The sequence below is a fragment of the Danio rerio genome, chromosome 18 (assembly GCF_052040795.2).
Source record: "Danio rerio strain M-AB ecotype USA chromosome 18, GRCz13ab, whole genome shotgun sequence".
Lineage (NCBI taxonomy): Eukaryota > Metazoa > Chordata > Actinopteri > Cypriniformes > Danionidae > Danio > Danio rerio.
Window position 1 is genome coordinate 16,035,278 of NC_141038.1, and position 23,401 is coordinate 16,058,678.

At 34.3% G+C, this 23,401-nt stretch overlaps 1 protein-coding gene and 1 long non-coding RNA gene across 23 annotated transcripts in view; one reads left to right on the top strand and one right to left on the bottom strand.

Moving 5' to 3' along the window:
• Positions 1-299: 299 nt before the first annotated feature.
• The window catches only part of vps9d1 (VPS9 domain containing 1), a 34,530-nt gene continuing 11,428 nt past the window's right edge, over positions 300-23,401 (top strand). The window contains 14 exon segments of one of the 22 annotated variants that reach the window (NM_001013351.3): positions 300-443; positions 3,592-3,664; positions 4,084-4,260; positions 8,310-8,469; positions 9,245-9,356; positions 13,798-13,860; positions 14,402-14,454; positions 14,654-14,741; positions 15,213-15,298; positions 15,389-15,437; positions 15,516-15,897; positions 16,116-16,245; positions 19,047-19,252; positions 21,044-21,128. In NM_001013351.3, coding sequence (NP_001013369.3) covers positions 345-443; positions 3,592-3,664; positions 4,084-4,260; positions 8,310-8,469; positions 9,245-9,356; positions 13,798-13,860; positions 14,402-14,454; positions 14,654-14,741; positions 15,213-15,298; positions 15,389-15,437; positions 15,516-15,897; positions 16,116-16,245; positions 19,047-19,252; positions 21,044-21,128 — 1,763 coding nt within the window. In that variant the 5' untranslated portion in view covers positions 300-344. 22 annotated transcript variants of the gene reach the window in all.
• LOC147832780 (uncharacterized) lies at positions 8,177-12,097 on the bottom strand. The gene is made up of 2 exons (XR_015514805.1): positions 11,958-12,097; positions 8,177-8,580 (listed from the first exon to the last, which is right to left on the bottom strand). It is a non-coding gene; the product is annotated as an uncharacterized LOC147832780 (long non-coding RNA).

A 23,401-nucleotide genomic window follows, 5' to 3' on the forward strand; every position in this document is an offset into this window, starting at 1 on the left:
TATTAAATAATAAGTATTTCAACTAAGGCACAGTTGTTGTATAATATGATCCTGGGAAACATAAAATTTAATCTTCAAATGGCAAACCATGCAAATGATTTAACATAAGAAATTAGGAGTTAGAGGTGTATATGTCAATGTCAAGAAGAGCATTAACAAAGCCCCTGCTGAGGTGTTTTTAAGCAATCATACCTTATATTATATTCCAAAGCAACGACACAAAATTATAAAATATATGTTGAAATATACGGTGTACTTGTGTCGGCCTTTTATTTTGAAAGCGTAGTAGTGACGTCAGCAGATGCAGTAGCGGTCAGTGAGGCTCACGCGATTGTTTTGGCAGGATGGCAGCTCCTCTCGGTGACAGCAGCCTGAGACCTCTGCAAAATGCCATGAGACTCGTAAAAGTGGCCATTCAGCTGGACACCGGCAACAAACACAAGGTACACATGTTTACATCTTTAAAACTGCCGTTTGGTCCAGCTAAGTAACGGGAGTGACGTCAGCGTAAACACTGACAGAAGCCCCAAAATTTGACCAGCATTTTACCCCAAAAACAACATCTGCGGGTAAATGTGCTGATAATATCTTGTCAGGGTAAAAAACAAAGTTTAGTGTTGATGTGGAATGTTTACATTTTGATGTCAGTCAGTTTAATGTAAATACCTCTTTCCTAGTATCCTGAAATTAGATTATCATTAATAAAGGTTTGACAAGGAGTTCATCTAGTAATAAACACAAATATATTTCAGGGTAAATTAAGATAACGGAGTTTACATTACGTTATATTGTGTTTTAGGCCAAAGAAGGTGTCAAATTTACTTTCATTTGATCACTATAGACCATTTCAATGTGGTCATGTCATTGACCCATAAACATTGTCTGCTTGTTATCAAACTATTTCTTAACTGTAAAAAGGCAATTCAAACTTAATTTATTATTAAAACAGCTATCATAACATTATTTATCAATACGTGGCTCTTTTTGGATTCTCGGAAGCTATAGAAATTAAAAATGTAAAAAAGTAAATACGTTGAGACCATTGTTTTTATTTACATCCCTCAGTATGGTCTATATTTCACTATATTGGCATATGCTGTTTATTTTACTGCAGTGGTTCTCAAACTGTGGTACGTGTACCACTAGTGGTACGCGGGCTTCCTTCCAGTGGTACACGGAGGAATGAAATATGTCATGTACATGCTACATATAATTCAAAATTTATAAAAAATTATGTATATAATATGCCATATATTATATATAGGCTATATTTCTGAGGCAATCTGCCAGGTTTTTTAACTGTGCAGAGTTGTAGCTGCTTTACTGGGCCTACTACACTACTGTATTTCAATACTGCTCATTTTGGTGGTACTTGAAGAGACAATTTTTTTCGAAGGTGGTACTTGATGAAAAAAGTTTGAGAACCACTGTTTTACTGTATAATTATGTTCAAATTATTATTGTGCTGTACTATAAGTAACATTTTACAACAAGATCTCACTAATACATTAGTTAATGTATTAACAATATGGATATTTTTAAAATTAACTTTAAATAATTAAATAAAATCAAATTATTCAGGGCATTTTGAAGTGCCAACAATAACAGCATCATCATGCTGTGTTGTATTATTCAATATCAGCATGTCTGTGTTGTTCTTCATCCCTTTTTACTAAATTAACCACTACACATAACACAAATAAACCATGGTGGTTGTTGATGGTTTTGCCACACTAACTATAGCTTATCAATGGTTTTTATAGTAAAACTGGTTATGTAATCAATACGCTAAATGCATAGTTTCTACACGTTTAAAGTAAAGAGCCTTTATTATGTGACAGCTAACACAGCTCTAATTGAAAGTGAACATCCAGCTAAGGTTTAAATCTGAAAGTGCATCATGTTTAAATCTATTGATTCTCAAAATAAAGTCGACTCAGAGTCGTTTATATGAGTCATCTTGGTTTTAAATCTTTAGCCGTTTCATGTTTACACTGACACAAAACATTACCATATAGGTTGTTTTCAATAGTGTGGTTCTGGTGACGCGTAAAATTCAGATGGACGGCAGGAAGAATTTTTTTTTTTTTTTAATTTAATGCGAGACATGGAGGAAAATCCATATTTTTGCGATTTTTACCATATTTTAAAGGACATATAAATAGAAAATAAGCACAAATGTTGGGCATGATCTTTATATCATGAAGAAAGCCGAGTTTTCTACTGAACTAAAATATATTTGCCTGTCATCGAGGCGGCATATACTGTATAAGCTATTAGGTTACATGAAAAATACTATAGTAAATACTATAGTGTTTGTAAGAATACTATAGATAATTACTAGAATTAAACTGTCGTAGTAATTATATTGTTGATGTGGTACAACACAACTGTAGTAATAAACAAATTATTCAGTAGGCTCCAGTTTTCTGCGCTATAATTATACACCATCACAATGCACCACAGTTGACACTAGCGTTATTTATTGCAGTTTATCAGTTTACTATGCTTCAGTATTCTATATAGTTGTACACATTATACATTTAACTATGTGCTTCAAAAACATGTTTATTGTAAATTACTCTAGTTTTTCCCCATGCGGATATCTTCCAGAAATCACGATATAACAGAGGAAAGCAGACAAAAGTGTGGACGCATAGTCTACATTAATTTTTATTTATTTATTTTTGTAAGGGGGAAAAAGTGCTCCACAATAATAACCGTCTAGTTTTGTCTCAAGGGTTGCATTTAATTTTTGTTCTGGCAATGAACTTACCATCAACAAACATTCACCACTGCTGCGCTTATAGACGTTAACGTTACGGTTGCTTATTCGGTCGAAACTCCAGACTTGGATTATTACAAAACAAGAGATTTCATTGCAGCGATTACATGGCAGTGTACGTTATTTATGTTCTCCTGGATTTTGTATAAGTGGTGTTTGTGTTTGATTTTTATATAACACATTGACATATTTATGAACATAGCTATTACTGTATATGAACTTTATTAGTGCTGTTAAAGGAATTAGAGTGTTCAAAAACAGTTTGTTCACTATTGAAAAAATGTTCATTACATGCCACTTTTTCTTCCATTTTTCAGCCAGTTTCTTGAACTTTCCCTTATTTATTTGCAAAAACTTTTGGAATTCTATAAAAGCTGTTGGCATTTCTTATTTTGGCCACTTTAAACAACAATAAACAACATAAAAGAGAAACATTTTTTATGTTCTGATAGTGATTCCTATGTAGAAGAATCACTTCCTACCGTCAATCTGAATTTAGTGCGTCATCAATGACGTCATGTGAATACAACCTATTTGAGGTAATTAGGTAAAAATAAATGCATATTATTAGACAAAGAAAGCATTTTTTGACCATGCACGCATATCAGCCTGTTGTTGGAGACCGCCAATACCAAAATTAACTTTTAATAAAGCATAGTAGGGGCTCTTTAATAAAACTTTTTAACAAAAAAAGTTAATCAGGACATAGAGTAAAAACTGCAGCCTAACTCTATAGCACTGAGTTGATGAATAGATGCAATAAAATCTTCCTTCCACCCACTGTGGTTATTTATATCCTTTTACAGGAGGCCTACTGTGAATACTTAAGAAGCATTAACTACATTTCCCACGCTCTGCTTGAAGACGCCACATCTAAACGTAAGTTATTTACACTTCAAACTAGTTCGGAAATGACATTAAGCATCCTCTAAACCTTCACTTCAAAAGATATCTATGCTTGTAGACCGCAGAGGTTATGTCACCACCTCTGCTAGTCATTGTCATGAGGTGTCAGCCAGCTTCCTATCTCAAAAGAGAACAGTAGGACTTTTACGGAAGAGATTTTATGTGTCAAACAACTTAATGTGCTTCATCATGACAACACAGTGAATGCATATCTTAACCGCTGATTGCATTAAATGGTTCTTAAAGCTACATTAAGATAAAGGTTTGTTCATGATTAACTTTTCTGGTTTATGGGGATTTGCCTGATTGATCACAAAGCAGTACATCTTTGTACTGAATGTTTGAATGAGTAGTGTGTTAGGCTCATGACTCTTATGCGTGTTGTCTTGCAGAGGAGGGAGAGATGGAGTTTGTGGAACTGGAGAAGATGGTGAAACTTGTTGAGCAATGTTTAGAGAGGGTCAAATCATGCATAATAAGAAAGCAAAAGTCCCCTCCGGCTGTCACCTCCTCCGCTTCTCTGACCACTGTTCCAGCTATGAATGCAACAAGCCAGCCCAAAATGACAGGTGAGACTTTATTTTCTTTTCTTAGGAGATTAAGCAAATTAAAAGTAATTCATTAACGGTGAAGTGTGTATGTTTGGAACTTGTGGTTGAACTAGGTATTGCAGTCAAAGTTCAATAAATTATAGAGCAGAGGTTCTCAAACTTGGTCTTCAACACACCTGCAAGGATGTTTCTAGTAAGAGCTTTATTAGCTAGCCCAGGTGTGTCTGATTGAGGTTGGAGCTAAACTCTGCAGAACACCAGACCTCCAGGACCGAGATTGAGAACCACTGTTACAGAGGGTTATTTTTCACCCAGCCCCTCCTCCTATGACTCCACAAAAACAAAGGTTGCCAGATTGACGACATCAATAAGAGCAAACATGCCTGACTATAAATCTGTTCACTGTTACCTGCTCAGCTATTGTTTACATTTGTAATATTTATATTATTTGCTAATTAATAACCATTGCATGGGGATTTTTATAACTCTATCTGTGTCTCATGTCGGAGGCTTAAACTGTCCTGCAGAATTAGAATTTGTTTGGCTGTGACTGCATATATTAAGGCAGCCTTCATGGCTGAAATAAAAAGCATTGTGTTTTCCATTAAGGCAACCTGTGGTGCTGCAATGTAATTGGGTAAACTGGCAGTGGGCGGATTTTACAGATCAAAACAAAGACAAGCTGATATGGAGCGCACATTTTCAAAGGAGACTAACTGGCTTGAGCATTGTTTTATTTAAATTTTTTTTGTTAATTATTTTCACTTACCATGCTTCTTAAATATCTTAATTAATACACAGTTGAAGTGAGAATTATTAGCCCCCCTGTTCATTTTTTTGCCCAATTTCTGTTCAACGGAGAGAAGATTTTTTCAACACATTTCAACTCATTTCAACTCATTTTTCTAATAACTGATTTTTTTTATCTTTGCCAGGATCACAGTACATAATATTGTACTAGCTTTTTATCAAGACACTTCTATACAGCTTAAAGTGATATTTAAAGGCTTAACATGCTGAACTGGTTGTTACTTAATGGTGATGCTCAGCATTATAAGTGTTCCACATTAGTTCCACAGCCATATCAACCTTCAGCTCAAGAGTGTACCTCAGGGATGTCAAACTCAATTTCTAAAGGGCAGCAGCTCTGCACAGTTTAGTTTCAACCCTAATTAAACACACCTAATCAAACTAATTGAGTCCTTCAGGCATGTTTGAAACCTACAGGTAAGTGTGTTGAAGCAGGGTTGGAACTAAACTGTGCAGGGCTGAGGCCCTCCAGGAATTGAGTTTGACATCCCTGTCATACCTGGATGGGAGGCCACATGGAAAAACCAGATTGCTGTTGGAAGGGGTGTTAGAGAGGCCAGCAGGGGGCGTTCAACCTGCGGTCTGTGTGAGTCCTAATGCCTCAGTAAACTGAAGGGGACACTATACTTTCAGTGAGCACCGTCTTTCGGATAAAACGTTAAAGCCTAGCCAAAATCCCTCCATCTGCCCTTACCCATCATGACTTCCCAACCATCCCCATCTACCGAATTGACTCTATCACTGTCTCTCCGATCCAATAGCTGGTGTGTGGTGAGCGCACTGCCATTGTCCTGTGGCTATTGTCGCATCATCCAAGTGAACGCCACACACTGGTGTGGTGTAGAGAGACCCCCTCATAATTGTTTAGCGCTTTGTACTAGTCATACTAAGTTTTTGCACATTATCTAACAAGATCTGGCATCCGGGGCTAGATCTATATTTATCTTTTTCAAGTGTGACCAAAAAAATGACAGTTTTCACAAAAACATTAAACAAGAAAATAATGAAAATAAGTAGTTAATGTGTATTTATATAGTGCATTTATCATGTATGGCCATAGTACAAATCAAACAAAGGTTAAAGGGATAGTTCACTAAAAAGATTATATTCTTTCATCATTCACCTTTTACTTGTTCCAGATCAGTTTGTAGTTTTTTTTTTCTCTCCCTGATAACTACAAAATGTGATCTTTTTTGAAGAATATTGGAAACTGGTGGTAACCAGTGATTTCCATAGTATTTGTTTCCCCCGCTATCAATGTCAATGGTTACCAGTTTTCAACATTCTTCGAAATATCTTTTTTTGTGTTTAACAGTACAAAAAACTCTAACTTATTTGCAACCACTTGATGGTGATAACACCATTTTTATTTTTAGAAGAAACTATCCCTATCCACAAGCAACAGCAATGGAAAGTTACTGCTTCAAAACATCATCCAGTGACATTTCAAACCTTGAAATGGAGACTTTCTCTTATCTCTTACTCATGAAAACAAGTATTCCTTGAAACCACTCAATAATAGGATTATAATAATTAGGTAAGAGGAAAAATAATGCTAAAGAAGTAACTATAGAAAATTTGTAATAATAAATATATATTTTAAATTAAGAAAGACAAATATATATATATATATATATATATATATATATATATATATATATATATATATATATATATATATATATATATATATATATATATATATGAATTAATACTGATTGTATTATGATGAAAAAATGAAGAATATGAAAGAAAGAAAATGAAATAACACGTAAGTGGTTGCTTTCCTGAAGCCACAATTTGGTTGCCACAATGATCCTCAGATCCTTCATCAGATTGTATTTATGCATTTCATTTAGAATGGTTTTTATGTATTATTTTTAATTATTATGAATTATGAAATAATTGTAATTTTTCTATTTAAAATATACGTTTTGTTGTCTCTTCTATATAAATGTTGCATCTAATCCTTATCATGCAAGATTTGTAAAGAATCGTGTCAAAGGCTAATGAAAAATCAAAGAAATAATTTTTTTTTAATCTATTTTCAAATATAAACGGTTCTTTTAAGCTGTAATAATATCTAACAATATTTACTGAAATCAATTAATGCAGCCTTCTTTTATAATTCTTACAAACTTGTTTACCAATGGTTAACAGCGTATAAACTTGTTTTTATGAGGTATTGGATTAATGAAAGCTATTATACTGTGTTATATGCAGTGGTAGACAGAGTACTGAAAAATCAGTAAAAAAGTAAAAGCACCATTACTTGCCTAAAAATGTAGTGCAAGTAGAGTTAAAGTATCTGTTGTAAACATTACTCAAAGTATGAGTAAAAAGTAGCCCTTTCAAAAGTACTCAAGAGTAGTGAGTAGTGAGAATTGCGCTGTAAGGACAATCTAATTTTGACGAGCAATAATGATGTTAAATGACGTTGATATTTGGTTGATTTTAGGTTGGGTTGGAAAGTGACCAAAATCCAACGTCGAGCCAACATCCTAAATCAACATCATATTGATGTCAAATACTGACATTTATTTGTCACGTATGGCAACCAAAATCCAACGTCTGATAGACGTCATATTGGTAACGTCCACACAATATCAAGCTGTAACATCATTAGACTTTGATATTTGGTTGATTTTAGGTTGGACGTTGGACATTGACGTCTGCCTGATATTGGGTTCTGACGTCAACCCGATTTTCATTTGCAAACAAAATGCTACATCCCCACGACGTTGGGGTACAATGTCAATCTGATGTTGTGTTGACATGTTGTGCTTGCTGGGTGTTTAAGGCCATTTCGGTCATCAAACAGTAAACATATTTCATCTTCTCATCAGTGACATGCATCTAAACAGTCTCAGGGTGAATGTGTGTAAAGATTTTGGACATCTTCTTGGACACTTTAAATGTTTCCAAACAGTTTGCTGCAATTATAAATCGTCCATGTCTTGAGGTAGTTCATTATGATTCGATTTACCTTCTGCGATTTGATTGGACGGAATCACAGGACTGAATTTTCTAATCTCCATAAACAAGAAAAAAATAAAGTAATGACTGCAGGTTGAAGGACAGTAATAGAGTAAAAGCTGCACTAAAAATGTACTCAAGGGAAAGTAAAAGTACAGATTTATAAAACTACTTAGTAAATTACAATTTCTGAGAAACACTACACAATTACAGTAGTTTTAAGTATTTGTAATTTGTTACTTGATACCACTGTTTATATGTACAAACTTTTCTTTCTGTAGAAACACCAAATGAGGTATCGTTGCTCTCTGAAACCCAAGATAAGGAATTGCCCACAAGACATCGTAGAGTCCTCTCTGAGGGAGGGGAGGTCGGATCCCCCTTTCTGCCACCTGAAGTTTTCCAGAAACTTCAGACCGTGGAGTCACAAGACAATCGAAAGTAAGTCAGCAAGCCACAGAGTTTCATAACAGGAGAATGTGGAGGATCCTTTAGGTGCAGAGTCCTGATATCCATTGATTGATGAGTTCACATCTGGTTCCCAGAGATATGCTGACAGACAAGATAAGAAACATAAACATGACATGAATATCTCTGAAGAAAAATATATTCAATTTCATCTTAATTATGCTATTTTGTCTCTTTATCCCAGAGGTTCTGCTTTTAATAATGGTGTTATATGTAATATTTCACTATACTTTCTACATTGTAGCTGTGTTTTTCATTTTATTTAATTAAATTCCCCAAGAACATTATGCTTGAATTAACAAGAGACAGAATAGCTGCTAAAAGCCTGTTACTTTTTGTATTTAATGTATTATTTATTATGTTATGTCAGTAATAATTCAAAAGTTATAAGCAATACAATATGTCGAGTTTGTTTTTCATCTGGATCATGCCTCTGGAAGAGAACGGTTTCTTTTAAATGTAAATAATTATTTCTATTTTTAAAACTCCACACATCTTATCCAAAACTTTGTTTTAATGTTCAGTCATTTTTTTTTGGAATTCATGGTTCATTTTAAGCACATCATTTAGTTGCGTGCACTTCCACCGTTCGCTGGCCCAGACGATTGATCTTTCAAGGCTATCAGCTCTGTGAAAGAGAAGAAATCTATTCTGCATCCATATGATGGAAGTTTGTAGTGCACCACATTCTTTTCGTGTCACTGGGAGGAACAACATTAAGAGGTCTGCATGTGTGTGTGTATGACAGGGAATTAACGCCTATTGAAGAAGCGTCACGTCTAAACCAGAAACTTAAGGCTAATTACGAAGCAAGGCTGGCAAGACTAACCCCTGGTCAGGCCACTCAAAAAACCTCCCTGGTAAGTCTAGGAAATGTATATGTAAGTTTGTAAAGGAAAAAAGGACTGTGAAAATGCTTGTGTATGTTTATTCTAATCTGGGTAATGAATACATGAATGCGTATATTCTATGTACATACGGTTGAAGTCAAAATTATTAGTCCTCATGTGATAATTTTTTTTTTTATATTTACCAAATGATATTTAACAAAGCAAGGGATTTTTTGTAGTATTTCCTATAATGTTTTTCTTCTGAGGAAAGTTTTTTAAGGTTAATATTAGTAGCCCTCTTAAGCTATATATTTTTTCGATTGTCTACAGAAAACAAACCCTAACCTGCCTAGTTAACCTGTTTACTCTAGTTGAGCCTTTAAATGTCACTTTAAGCTCATACTAGTGTCTTCAAAACTATCTAGTAAAATATTATGTAGTCATCATGGCAAAGATAAAATAAATCTACTATTAGAAATAAGTTATTAGTTATTATTTTGTTTAGAAATGTGTTGTAAAATCTTCTTTCCATTAAACAGAAATTGGGGAATAAAATATACACGGCTAATAATTCAGGAAGGCTAATAATTCTTACTTCAACAGAATATATCATGAGAGTCTTTTTTAAATTTCAAGTTTCAAATGAACTTTCTAATAAATAAAATCATTTTGTAATAGCTTTTATAAAATATATAACTCTTTTTTTGTGTGAGAAAAACTTAGTATTTTAATTATTATGACAACAAATTAAATAAAACAAGCATAATCAACGTTAGAGAAGGAGAAAAGCAAATTAAATAAGCTTTTAAAAAGGGCTGGTTCTGTTGTGGGGTGTGTACTACTCACTATAGAAGAGATTGCACATGATCGAATGATGGACAAATTTGTCAATATGATGAACCATGATAGTCATCCCCTTTTTGATACAGTCCAACGTGTGCAAGCTCTTTTAGCTCAAGATTAATTCAGCCCCGGTGTTACAAGGAGTCATTTTTACCAACAGTGATCAGATTGTATGACCAAAGTCATACTAGATGAATTATGCTAAATTGTAATAGCATTAACAATGTAGATATGGACTAGTGTCTACTCATTGTTTGAAACTAAGATGTGCAGTTTTAATGTAATTGTATATATATATATATATATATATATATATATATATATATATATATATATATATATATATATATATATATATATATATATATATATATATATATTGTATTATATATTGTATTAATAAATAAATAAATAAATAAATAAATAAATATATATATATATATATATATATATATATATATATATATATATATATATATATGTAATAATATTTTGTTTATCTTTTTTATTGACTTCTGTAAGAAACATACAAAATTCGATCTTATATAACAAGGACAATAATAGTAACAGAGGTAATAACAGATCAGGCTAAAAAATATTAACATATTTAAAACAAAAGAGGAAAAAAATTAAACAGAGATGCATAAATAACACGAATACAGCAAGAGGTAAGAATCACATTTGTATCTGTGATACATAATTGATTTTCAAAATAATTATATTAATCCAAGAATCTATCACTTTTCTTGTTTTAACCAGTTTAAGTAAAAATATCAATTTCCATTAAAAAAATTTGATTTTTTATTTTTTGTTCGTGAATAAAATATTTTCCATACAAAATAAAAAAGATAATCATGTAGTTCTCTTGTATATTAATTTTACCTTTATAGTAACAAATAATATCTTGTAGGTAAAAGGGGCTGGGAGAAGCAATGTATTACATATATGAACATATAAGCTATTTTATTTTATTTATCTTATAGTATGGAGAGCTGTGCTGTGGCGTGAGTTTTCCTTTAGGGTTAATATAATCTAAACAAACAAACAAACATTATTGAGCAATATATCAATTGGTGATTAATATTTTAAGGTAAATAAATTATGATTAGAGACGAAAGAAAAGTATATTTATATGAAAATGTGCGTGTATGAACAGGACACTTAACCAATAAATTAGCGTTTGGATGACATTAAGTACAAAAATAAACAAGGACAATTAATAATAATAATAAAAATATTAAAATAAGATTACAGAGGCAAACTATCAAATTAAAAATATTTACAAAGTCCTTTAAGTAGTAATTAAAATTTACATTTTTAAATATAATATTTACCCAATAAAATAAATAATTTGCCTATAAATTCTGTTATGTTTGTCATGAGAAAAGTTACAAATTAAATCACCATTGGGAAAATTATTGTTAAACTTACATGATGTAAAAAATACAGATAAATCAGACCAAAACACTTTTAACGTGGGCATTTGACAAAAAGATGATAAATCGATTCGATACTTAGGTTACAGAAGACACAATTTGAATTAGTATTACCAAATTTAAATACAATCTCGTTTGTGGGGTAGATATTGTGTAACTTTTAAATGTAATTCTTTAACTTTGTTGGGAACACAGTTTGTAAGCTAAGAGCCAAGCTTTTTTTCCAATTAATTTGATCTGTTAGAGAATTCCAAAGAAATTTTTCCCTCAAAATGATTGTTTTTCTTTGATGAAACACATTTATATTTTTATTACTACATTTTAGATCGTAAATGCATTTGTCGTTTGCTACCTTATTTTTCGCTTGCGTGGAACAGCTGTGACGCCACACCTCCTGTTTTAAATGGCTTTGCGCGATTCACTGAGCTCGCATGTCTGTGTCCACGTGCTACTGTGACGCCAGGAGTGAATGTGAGATTCAGCCTGGCGAACAGAAGAACAGAGCCATAGTTGGACCGCTCAAAGATCCTTTATTGTACAATTGCGGTCGCTTGAAGAACTCAACACTGTCGTAGTTTAATGAGCAATATCGCTAGTGGTTTCTTTTGAGTTTTGGTGGCGGGTTAATCTTTGTTATTCGGCGGGAGTCAGTCTTGTCAAGTTATCAACAATGATTCGTAGACGCAGAGAAACAGCAATGGATCTCCGCTTATATTGGAAGAAACTCAAGACATTTTGGAAGGTTTGTTTTTGATGAAGGTTTATTTTTACTTGCTTTGCGTGTTGTGAAGATAAGATAACCGCTGTTTGTTGTTTTAATTGTGTGTTTTTTAATGTGACACGATATTAACGTTATTTTTAGGCTATTCGGGTTGTTTTATACAGTACGCGCAGACTTGTTAAACGTTAACTTACTGACAGATAACTTTGTAATTTTTGTTGTTTATATGACTTTTTTAACATTAATAAAACAATAATAGGTAAAAGTCAGTGCAATGTAATGTATCACTTGTGGAAGCAGTGCTGTCCAGTCATAGCCTGAGTGAAATCCAAAGTTAATATGTTTATTTTGCTCGTGCACACTGTTACTCTTTAGGAGAATAATTAATTTGTTAATCCACTGAAAAAAAATATGGTAATCTTTAATTAAAGACCAAAGTTCTTGTGTCAGTTTGATGGCTTTAACCACAATATACTCAACCACGCCTAGTTATTAATGCTTCTTCAGAAAAAAATATTTTTATCTAATAAAGCTGTTGAAGTCTCAATCAAAATCATTCATAATTGCTGCCCAATAAATACCAAACTAGCTACATTTAATAACAATATTTCCCCTAAATGCTCCTTTTGTACTCAATATGACGAAACACTAAATCATTTATTTTAGGAGTGTGCTGACTGTAAAGTGTTTTGGGTTGACTTTTCCAATTTCATTGAATTTTTATTTCCGAACTTTTGTATTTATCCCAATATTTTATTCTTTGGTTACTCTCTGAACCTAAATCCTTCTCATTGTAAATTTATTATTAATAATATTGCTTTTTCTGGCTAAATTTTACATCCAAAAATTTACATAAAAAAAAACATCCTTATTTTTTAATTTTCAGAAAGGACTTTGATTTATATGTGAACTTCTTAAAAAATTACATTATATGTAAAACTCTTTCTTAGTGTAAATCATTTAAACTTGTTTAATTTACTAGAATTTTATTTATGCAACCCTTTTTCGTCTCTTTGTTTATATTGTATCTTTGTAATTGTTCTTTCTTGCGTATAATAATAATTTAAAAATACCTTACCACACCCCTCATTTTAATTTATTATGGTTCCCTTTACAACATTGATGTAATTTAATCAAAATATAGGCAGTTAAATAGACTTAAACATTTGATATTGTTCAAGCATAAAATATAAGAATAAAAATACTGTGGTGAAACAAATGCACATATTTTAAAGATATGGTGACGAGCAATGGTATTTAACGCAATACTAGTCCGGTTTGAGACCCACTTTAAAGTGCATCTCAATCAGGCAAAAGGTCATTGATTTAAAACCAAACCAGCAAAAATAATAAATATAAATATTTCTTTTTTTTTTTTTTTCTTCTACCATTAAATATTTAAAAATGAAATTGTGTAAAATTGCTTAACATGCATAATAACGATGCTCTTTGTTTCTTTTTCTTAATACAGACTCTCTCACTCCAGAGGCAGATGATGGAGAACCTGATAATAGCTAAAGCCAGACAAGATGCTGTATCCTTTCCAGTATTGTTATTCTGATGATACGCTTATTCATTGTACTTGAAAGCGATTATGTGGTAAAATGTGTTCGGAGTTGAACATGTTAAAACATGGTAGCTTGTGATCACCCTTTTTTCCAGTCAATACATTTTTCCAATTGGTTATGCTGTTGTAAACACTATTTCACAAGTTTAAGTATTAAGTATTAATAATTTAAGTCTTATTTAAGTTCAAAGTTAAACATCAATGGTTGACCTTTGAGATACTTATGTTGTGCTTATTTATTATCAAGACTGCTGTCATTTGTTATATTTTCCCTGCAAGTATAGTATAAAATAATTGAAATGAAATAATATGAAATAATTAATGTAATTTCAGGGCAAACTTGTCATTTTTTTCTTCAAAATGCTCTGCCATTATACTATATGGGAAAACTGAAAAGCAAACATAATGCTGGGTGAGCATAATTAATGTGTATCGGGTAAGGTTTTTTTTTTTTTTTAATGTGGTAATTTTATCAAATTGTTGAGTTTTTTTTCCTGAGCACTTGCAGCTTCAAAGAAAAATGGAGGAGAGGAGACTCCGGCTGCAGGAAGAAGCTAACAGGTGAGGCTGTTCTCCTTCCATTGACCTTTTAGGGCCATTTAGATGGTCATTTGTGGCTTACATTTTAACGTGGGTTTTTGCCTTATATAGAGTTGCTTGGGGTCGAGTGCATGACATACGAATAGCAAAAGAAGCCCTGTTTGAATTTTTTATAATTTTACTGTATTGATTATTGTATACGAAATTGTGCATTTTGTAGAAGGTTTGCCACCTGTGGAACAATGACACCCGAGGAACAAGAGCAGCGAGTTCTGTATGCAAGTGTGCTTGAATATGAACAGGATCATGTAAGTGTTTATATTGTGTAGCATATAGTTTGTATGCATATTAATTATACACACACTTGTTTAAAATGTTCTGAAAGACACCTTTTCTTAGCAAATCTGTAATTATTTGATTCAAAAATACATTATATTATAACATTATAGCTATATATTTTAAATATAAAATATATGCAATTTTATTGTCAAATATAATTGCAATTTTAAATAAGTTTCCAATCATTTTTATATATTTTAAAATTATTTTGTGGCAGTAAACTAATATTTGTTGCAGAAGAAACATTTTTACAGCTCAACACTCAGGCATATACATTTTTTGTGGAAACATTTTTATTTTAAATCTAAAGAACAACATTAATTTGAAATGTAAATATTTAGCAACTACAGTTTTTATACGCATGATATGTTTACTGCATCTTTTCTGAATGAAAACCAATGTGTACATTTCCTCTAATTATTTAAACAATTTAATCTCAGGAGTGGCCAAAAATTTGGAAAGCCAAGCTTAAAAAGTCTCCAAATGATCCTGCACTGGTTTCCGGTCTTATCGCCTGCCTTCTCAGGTAATTTCATAGTGTTAGATAAATTGTTAGAAGGTAATAAATTTATTCAATGACTTAAACCATCTGTTTCCATCCATTTTACAATCCCAGCTATCCAGATCACCCAGTCATGAAGTTGCTGAAGAGGCTTCAGTATCGGGTATATAACAGACTGTATCCTATAGTGAGCCAGTGCTCTCCTCTAAACACAACATCTGGTCACTCTCTATCCTTAAAGCCTTCCCGAAGTGCCCATAGCCTCCTCCTCTCAGACTGTCCCATCTCTCCACATCATCAGCAGAGCCCCTTCAAATCAGCCCTGACACACAGCTTATCGGATGCCTCCATCTCCCTTTCCCCATCCCGTGATCTCAACGCCAACGACACCAAGTCTGAGGCCGACCCTGACGATTCCTCAAGTCTCCTCACCACGGACAGAGAAAACTCTTTTGAGGATCTGGAGAAGTTTCTAACTCAGCTGGACTGGGTTCCTTCTCACAGTGGTGATGATGATGATACAGACCCTGATGTGACCTTTGAGTCTCAAATTCATGATCTTGAGGAACGTGCTCTGAAAGAGCATTTGAAGGCCATCGTCAAAGATATCCACAATGCGATCGGTAAATAATTGCTGGTTATTCTATGATTGTAACTAAACATGTGCAATAGTGAGCCTTCGAAATCCCCTGTTATAGCCGGAGGTATCTGTACGGTTGTGTCATGCGTTTATATAGAGTGTCATAATCTACCGTAAACGTGTTGGTCAAAAGGCTCTTTTATGATATGTACTAGCTGGCTTATTTTCTGTGATTAATGGATTTGTTTTTATGTGCAACAGATCGCCTGCTGTCTCTCTGTCTTCTGTCTTTTGAATGTCTCAACACTGCCAATTCTAAGGACCAATGTGTGGCCAGCATGGAAGAGGTGTTTTTCACACCTATTTGGCGCCCTCTGTTGGCACTGTTTAGGTAGGTCACTTTTTTTGGTCACTATACAAGTTTATTTAAAGGGGTAAAAATTGTTTTAACTAGGGTTGTGTAACATTAATGATAATATAAATTTCATTTTGCATTGTGTTGCATTAAATGTTATAATATTATAATTAGCCATTGTGTGCTGTTTGGGAGCTTTCATCCACTCTTGGGTGACTTTAAGTCATTTAGCCACAATTTTCTCTGTTTCAACAAATGGAATGATTTTTGATGACAAATCTTATTTTGATGCATATTTTGGGAAAATGCTTTGGGAAAAAAAAAAACTACTGTCGGCTAGGCATGGGCGATAACCATTTTCAAAGATATACCATGGTTTGGAAAAGTCAGGGTTTTAAAACGTGTATATATATATTAGGGCTGTCAATTGATTTTAAAAAAATTAACTAACTAATTACACTTTTTTTTTGTAATTAATCATGATTAATCACAAAAAGCCAAGTTTATTTAAAAAATAAAAACACAGACATGCAAGTGTCATTTCAATTTCAAAACAATCAATGCTAATGATTTCCAGACTTAAGTGGACTACAAATCCAAAATACAGGCATTGCAAATATGAAAAATTATAATAATAATAATAATAAAGTATTGAATACAAACAATTGTACTCATTGTAAAGTTGTATTGCGAACTTTAATTATAAAGTAGAAACAATTTTGCTTTGTCCTCTAACATTTAGCCAGTTGCTAAGACAGTCCAGTCTATTGACCACAGGTGTCAAACTCAGTTCCAAAAGGGCAGCAGCTCTGCACAGTTTAGTTCCAACCCTAATTAAACACACCTGATCAAACTAATTAAGTCCTTCAGGCTTGTTTGAAACCTACAGGTAAGTGTGTTGGAGCAGGGTTGGAACTAAACTGTGCAGGGCTGAGGCCCTCCAGGAATTGAGTTTGACACCCCTGCTATTGACATTATCGGGGGACAATGTGGCCAAGGGGGTACATCAAATGCATGTACCAAAGACTACAGACTTCCTCCAGGGACTTTGGTTACACCATCTCTAAACATTTAATTCCTAACAGCTTTGAGGGATACGGACACTGCAAAGACTATAGAATACATATAGAATACCTTTAAAGGGACTTTGGACACTGTCAGCTATGTCAGGTGTTTGCTCTTGTTGCTAGAAAATGCACACATACACACAAACGCGCACGGTACAGCGCACCCAGCGAGCGACTCCCTTCAGATTCATGATTACGTTCTTCAAATTTGCCTTAACTGAGCATTCTAAAGTATGGCTGTATTTACAAGCAATGATTCTGATGCAGCATCAAGAAGCAGATGCTTTACAAAAGTTGCGATATCATCTGGCACTTTCACTGAGTACATTTACATGGACACCAATACTGCGATTTATGATTAAGATAATACTTTGATTAAGAGTCTACCATGTAAACAGCGATTTTTGATTACCTTAAAGGACCACCAGAGTCACTGAGAAATGGTTTTTCTTTCTGTTCGCCATGTGGTATCAAATTCCATTAAAACAACACTCTTCCAGCAGTCTTTACTTCATATTTTTATCCAATAATTGTCACGGGCATAACCAATATGTTGCTGAATAAAAGTGAACTGCTGAACTGCAGTTAAAGTCTAAAGATTAAAAATGAAACACCCGAAATGGCTTGAAACTCTGGAGGAAACGCTGGATAGCATGCGACATTATTTTATACTGAAACTTTCCTTCTCAAAGCGCTTCCTTGGTCTTATATACTCAAATCCATATTTCTTTGCATGTTGAACAGACATCGGCCACAAAAAAAAAAAAAAAAAAAACTGCAACTGCGTTAATTGCGTTTATATACAGTATATATATATATATATATATATATATATATATATTCCTGGTGTAAGTAAATATCAGCATTTGGTGCATCCTTTAGTTCACCTTTGTTTGAAAAGCCCTCATCTAATCCTGTTTATGTGAATGAACCTGCTCCCGAGGTCCCGGGTTTGAGCTACCAGACCTGTTGCTATGACAACAACTCTTAGATAAATTTTGAAGAACAAAACGATCCTGGATCATGTCAAATCATCAATACCCAAATACAGCTAATTGAGTAATTTACGCACCCCAGATCTTGGAACAATATATTATCAGATGTCCATAGAGAAAATAATAAATGAAAACATGACATGAATAATGTACGCTAATATGACGCAAGTTCCTTTTTTCCTCGTTGTGATGTTGTGTGCTTCTATTTTCATCACAAGCGTTAAAAATGGGATGCCAGACCTTATAAAATGTCTCAACAGACCCTTTGATGGTATGCCTTATTCTCTCCATTTTAAGATGAGACGTCACTTCTCTTATCCAGTGATTGTGTTGGTGGAATCAGGTCTTTCCATTTAAACCCTATCTTCTTGCCAAAAGAGAACCAAAAGCTTACTGTAGTACTGATTTAATGTATAAATAAATATTAAAACAATATAATACACATAAACATGAACTTTAAATGGTGTTTATCATGAATAAATATTTTATTCTTCGATTCTCAGATTGCTACATTGGATGGTAGTGTCATTACATAAATGATCTAGACTTTGTGCAGTAGATGGCACTATTTAGCTAAAAATCAGCACTTTTAACTTGACAATTTATATCATATACTTAGCTTTTAAGTTACAGCACACTGAAAGTAAATCAGCAGTAATCAGAATAATAAATCAGGAATAAATCCTCCCTTTCAGTTGCTCTCAAAAAACAGTTATTAAAGCACCTTTATGGCTGCTGTATGGTTTTATCTTATGTGCTTTCTCTTATAATTCAGGAAGGTGCATGGAGAACGGGAACAGGCTGTGGAAAGCAGCATGCATCTTTACCATCATGTTTCACCTGGTGATGTTGGTGTTGCCTCCAAATTGTTCCCAAGAGACCTGGCTGTGCTGCATGGTTCCTACCCATACGAGTCAGCAGTACAGGAGCTGAAGCTTCTGTGTAGAGAATATTGTCCTCAGAAGAAACTGGAGTGTATTGGTAAGATGTCAGACGTGTACAACTGTATTTCATTTCAGAACTGAATTTAAATTAGAATTTAAGTGAAATATTCTAAACTGATTCAGTAAAAACAAATTGCAGCACATAATCAAGTGGATAGATCACACTTTTTTTTTAGGAGAGATCAACCCACAAATGTCATAGCTTCTGTTTATCTCTGTATGTTACTATGTGGTAGGGGGGAAAAAGTGATAACATAAAAAAAAAAATTCTGCCAGATAAATGTCATGGTTTGATCATATTCTAGAATCATATACCTTTTTTATATTTTATTTTTATTTCATTTTATTTATTTTTTTATGGAAGAAAAAGTAAAAAAAAACTAAAAAACTTTGCGCGTCAGCTTTTTAATAAATGCTTGTCTTTTACCATTGAGTTGGCTGCAATATTTTCCATGTAAATTGTTGTAAAAGTCCTCTCCATCACCAAAAAATATTTCATATTACTTGCATTACATCCTACCAGTATGACTGAATGACTGGGCAACTCCAAAATATGTGAAAATGTTTTGCTGAGTCTTCCCCACATTTCCTCCAGCACTGTCCCCTGTCCTCCTCCCGTGCTTGCATGCATGTTAACTTGGGGGTTATAAAGTATCTGGTAAGATTCCTCCAGCAAAAATCTTGCCACATACCAGAGCTGGAAGCAGTGGCCTGTACAGAGCAGATATTAAACAAATATTCCACTGAGATAACTAGGTTGGATTCTCTCTCCCATTTTATTCATTTGTTGAGTGTTCCTTGGTGGATTGGAATGAAGAATACAAATTTGAAACAATTCTCCTATTGTCTTGTGTTCTTATAGATGTCAATAACTAAATCAATTAAAGTGGGGGAAAGGTTCTCCAAGCCTCTAATCTCACTATTAAAGTAGGTCCTGGTTTGCAGGTACCTAAAGAAATCAGATTTATCCAGACAATACTCATCTAAGATTTTCTGAAAACTCTTTCTATCCCATTGAAATTTTATACAACAATTTCATTAATGACTGTATAATCGGACCATGAAGAAAATCAGGTTTAGCACCTTTTTAAAATTTGTCACAGATTGACTGTCATAAGACTTGGTATATCATGACTTTCATAATTATAAAATCAAGTCCATTATCGTAGTTGTAGCAAAATTAAATACAGACTGTTATGGTATTTTTTGATTGTTATTACTAAGTTGAATTTGAGAGAATTACAGTTAATGGCAAAATTGAGTTACTTAGTTGTCACGTTTAACAAATTATGACATTTTATAATCAATTTGGACTTATATGACTTGATGTGTAATTTTGACCATCATCATGAACACATTAAGAAGGCATAAAAAAGCATGAGGTCGAATCAGAAAAGGTTGAAAATCTGATTATCTCATTGTTTTTTTTTCCTTTATAGAGATGTTTTTGTTTTTTTCTCTCAGTTTTTTACATTTGTATATTGGTGTATATATATTGTACCTTTCCATAACTTTTGGTGTATATGTGAAGAGTTCAGATGCAAAAGCCTCTGAGTGCCATCTGAAATATTTCTACTAAAATGAGCGTTTTTCTCAGCCTTGTATGTTTGTACAGTTATTTCACTTTAAAGGCAAAGAAAATAACCTATTCATGACCATAAAAGTGAAGTAAGGCCATAAATGCAGGATGCTGAAAAAAACGCTCAATTTAAAAGCAAATTTCACATGGCACTTACAGGCTTTTACATCTAAACTCCTCATATACATGTTCGTGATAAGTTGAATGATGGGTACTGTTTTTCTTTTTTCAATGTGCTTTTCGTAATAGTTCGAACTCTACGAATTATCTGTGGCTGCGCCGAAGACTACCGCCTCCTACAGGAAAATGACCCTCCACCCAGATCAGCCGCTATGTGAGTATGCACAATTCTTATAGTTGTTGTGATGCTCTGTTACTGTCCTTTTTACAGAAGTAGAAATGGAGATGAAGGAACTTAATGCTGGAGTTTGGGAACACTATTGAGAAAAATCTCCTGCTTGTCCGCTGGCCTTGTGTCAGACTTCATCAGACCCTACAGAGGCCAAAGCTCAGCAGGGGTTTTGTCTTGACCCTCTGGCCCCCGCGGGGCACTCAGAGCTCTCTTCCTTTCTAAGTGGGTCGCCCTGTCTGGAGCAGACTTTGGCCTTGATGCACTTTGTGGGAGGGTCTGAGTGCACAACTGTTTAGGTCAGCTGATCCAATTATTCTAACCAAAAGTGAGCTTATCTACTGCAGATAGAGACTTTTTGACTCGGCAAATGTTCTAGTTCGTTAAAAGTTCGCAACTTTTGTTAAACGAATTGGTACTATTGAGATTGAAGTGTCACTTTTTCTAATTTAAAAACCTTGAATTCTGTGAACACATCATGAACGGGTGTGAGAAGCACCCTGATTTGTTGGTTTATTTTGTGAGGTGATTCAGGTTTGTCTGGGTGAATGCATTTAGCTCAAATTCCCCGTGTTAAATCTCCCACAGACCTCAGCATCAGTCTCTTGAAAAACATCCGAAATTTGTTCTGTGCTGGAAGATTACGTGGGCCGTTATGATGTTTGTAACCTCTTGACTCAGCCACACCCATCAAAACCAGCTGCATGTTCATCTTTCTCGCTCGATTTCCTGCAGCATACTAGGAAATATGGATAAAATAAACCCGTGCGTCATACAGTATCTACATGTGTCTCTTTGCATCAGTTTGTAGAGCAGTGTCTCGCTGCTGACGCACATGCGCAGCGGTTTAGCACCCCATGACAACGGATGATGCAGATGCTTGTTTTTAGGGCACCGTCTTTAACTCTTGTGGATGATTTGCAGTTGTGGTTCTCAAATATCAATGTTTAGCTAAAATGTATCCATTTGTCAAGTGCTGTTTATCCTGTATATCCATGAAACTGACTCATTCATGACACATTCTTCAGATTTTGGGGTCAAGGGGATGTTATAAGGATGTCTTGAATATGAATGAGATTAATGCATGCTTATGACAACTGTCATTAAGTGTCATTTGATCAGTTATGTCATTTAAATACATAAATGTCATTGTTTAAGATGTCTGACAACTTGACTCAAATATATCATAACCTGTCTTTGGAGTAAGGCTGCACAATTAATCGAAAAAAGATCACGATTTCGACCCTCCACACGATCTTAATTCTGCTTTTCTATGATTCAGCCAATTATATTTTTGAGGTCAGGAGAGAAGCGTAAATGTGGTCGAACAGGTCTTCACATTGTTTTGTATATGCTCAACAAACTGGACACAGTGTTTAAAGAGTCAGGGTGCTTTCACACTTGGTTCAATTGCCTGGACCGTACCCAAGTTCTTTTGTCCCCCCTTGCCACCTTCTCAGTTAGTTTGTGTTCACACTAGGGATGTAACGGTATTGTAAATACCGTCATACCGCAATATTAATTTTTTTCGATATTACCGTAGTCGCATGACTCGGTAAAACTATAGGTCTTCTGAGAAAATTTGCTCAGGCAAATGAAGCGAATGGGAGGTAGCAGAAACTACAATTCCCATCAGCCCAGGCTTGGCCATAATCCCTTGCGGTCTGTTGTTGCTACAGATACAGTAATGCGGAAATTGAGTGTGCTGCTAGTAGCGGGCATCAAAAAGAGCTGGAAATGATCGAACCTGAAGCTGGTGTTTTCGCCGCACGCGTACTAAATAGCGGTGTTGTCGCGCGTGTTCTGATCAGCTGTGTTGTCGCGCGCTTACTGAATAGCGGTGTTGTCGCGCGCGTTCTGATCAGCTGTGTTGTCGCGCGCGTACTGTAAAGCGGGGAGGGGGGGTTGAGCGCGCATACTCGAGCGGTGTTGTCTCGCGCCTACTGAAGGGCGGGGCGGAGGGTGTGACACAGCACACTGTTCAGATTGATGCAGACATGAGACCTCTATCTCACTCATGGCTTGTCCTCTCAAGTGGGGGAAAGACAATGCACAACGTTACCCACTGCTGTCAACCTGGGCCAAGTCATATCTCTCTGTCCCAGAAACCTCAGTTCCAAACGAGAGGGGTTTTTTCTGTTGCAGGGGACATTGTAAATGCCCAGAGATACCAGCTTTTACCAGATTATATTTATATGATAATTTTCCTTAAAACCCATCTCTATCTAAGTGAGTGAGTGAGTGATTAAATGTTGAAT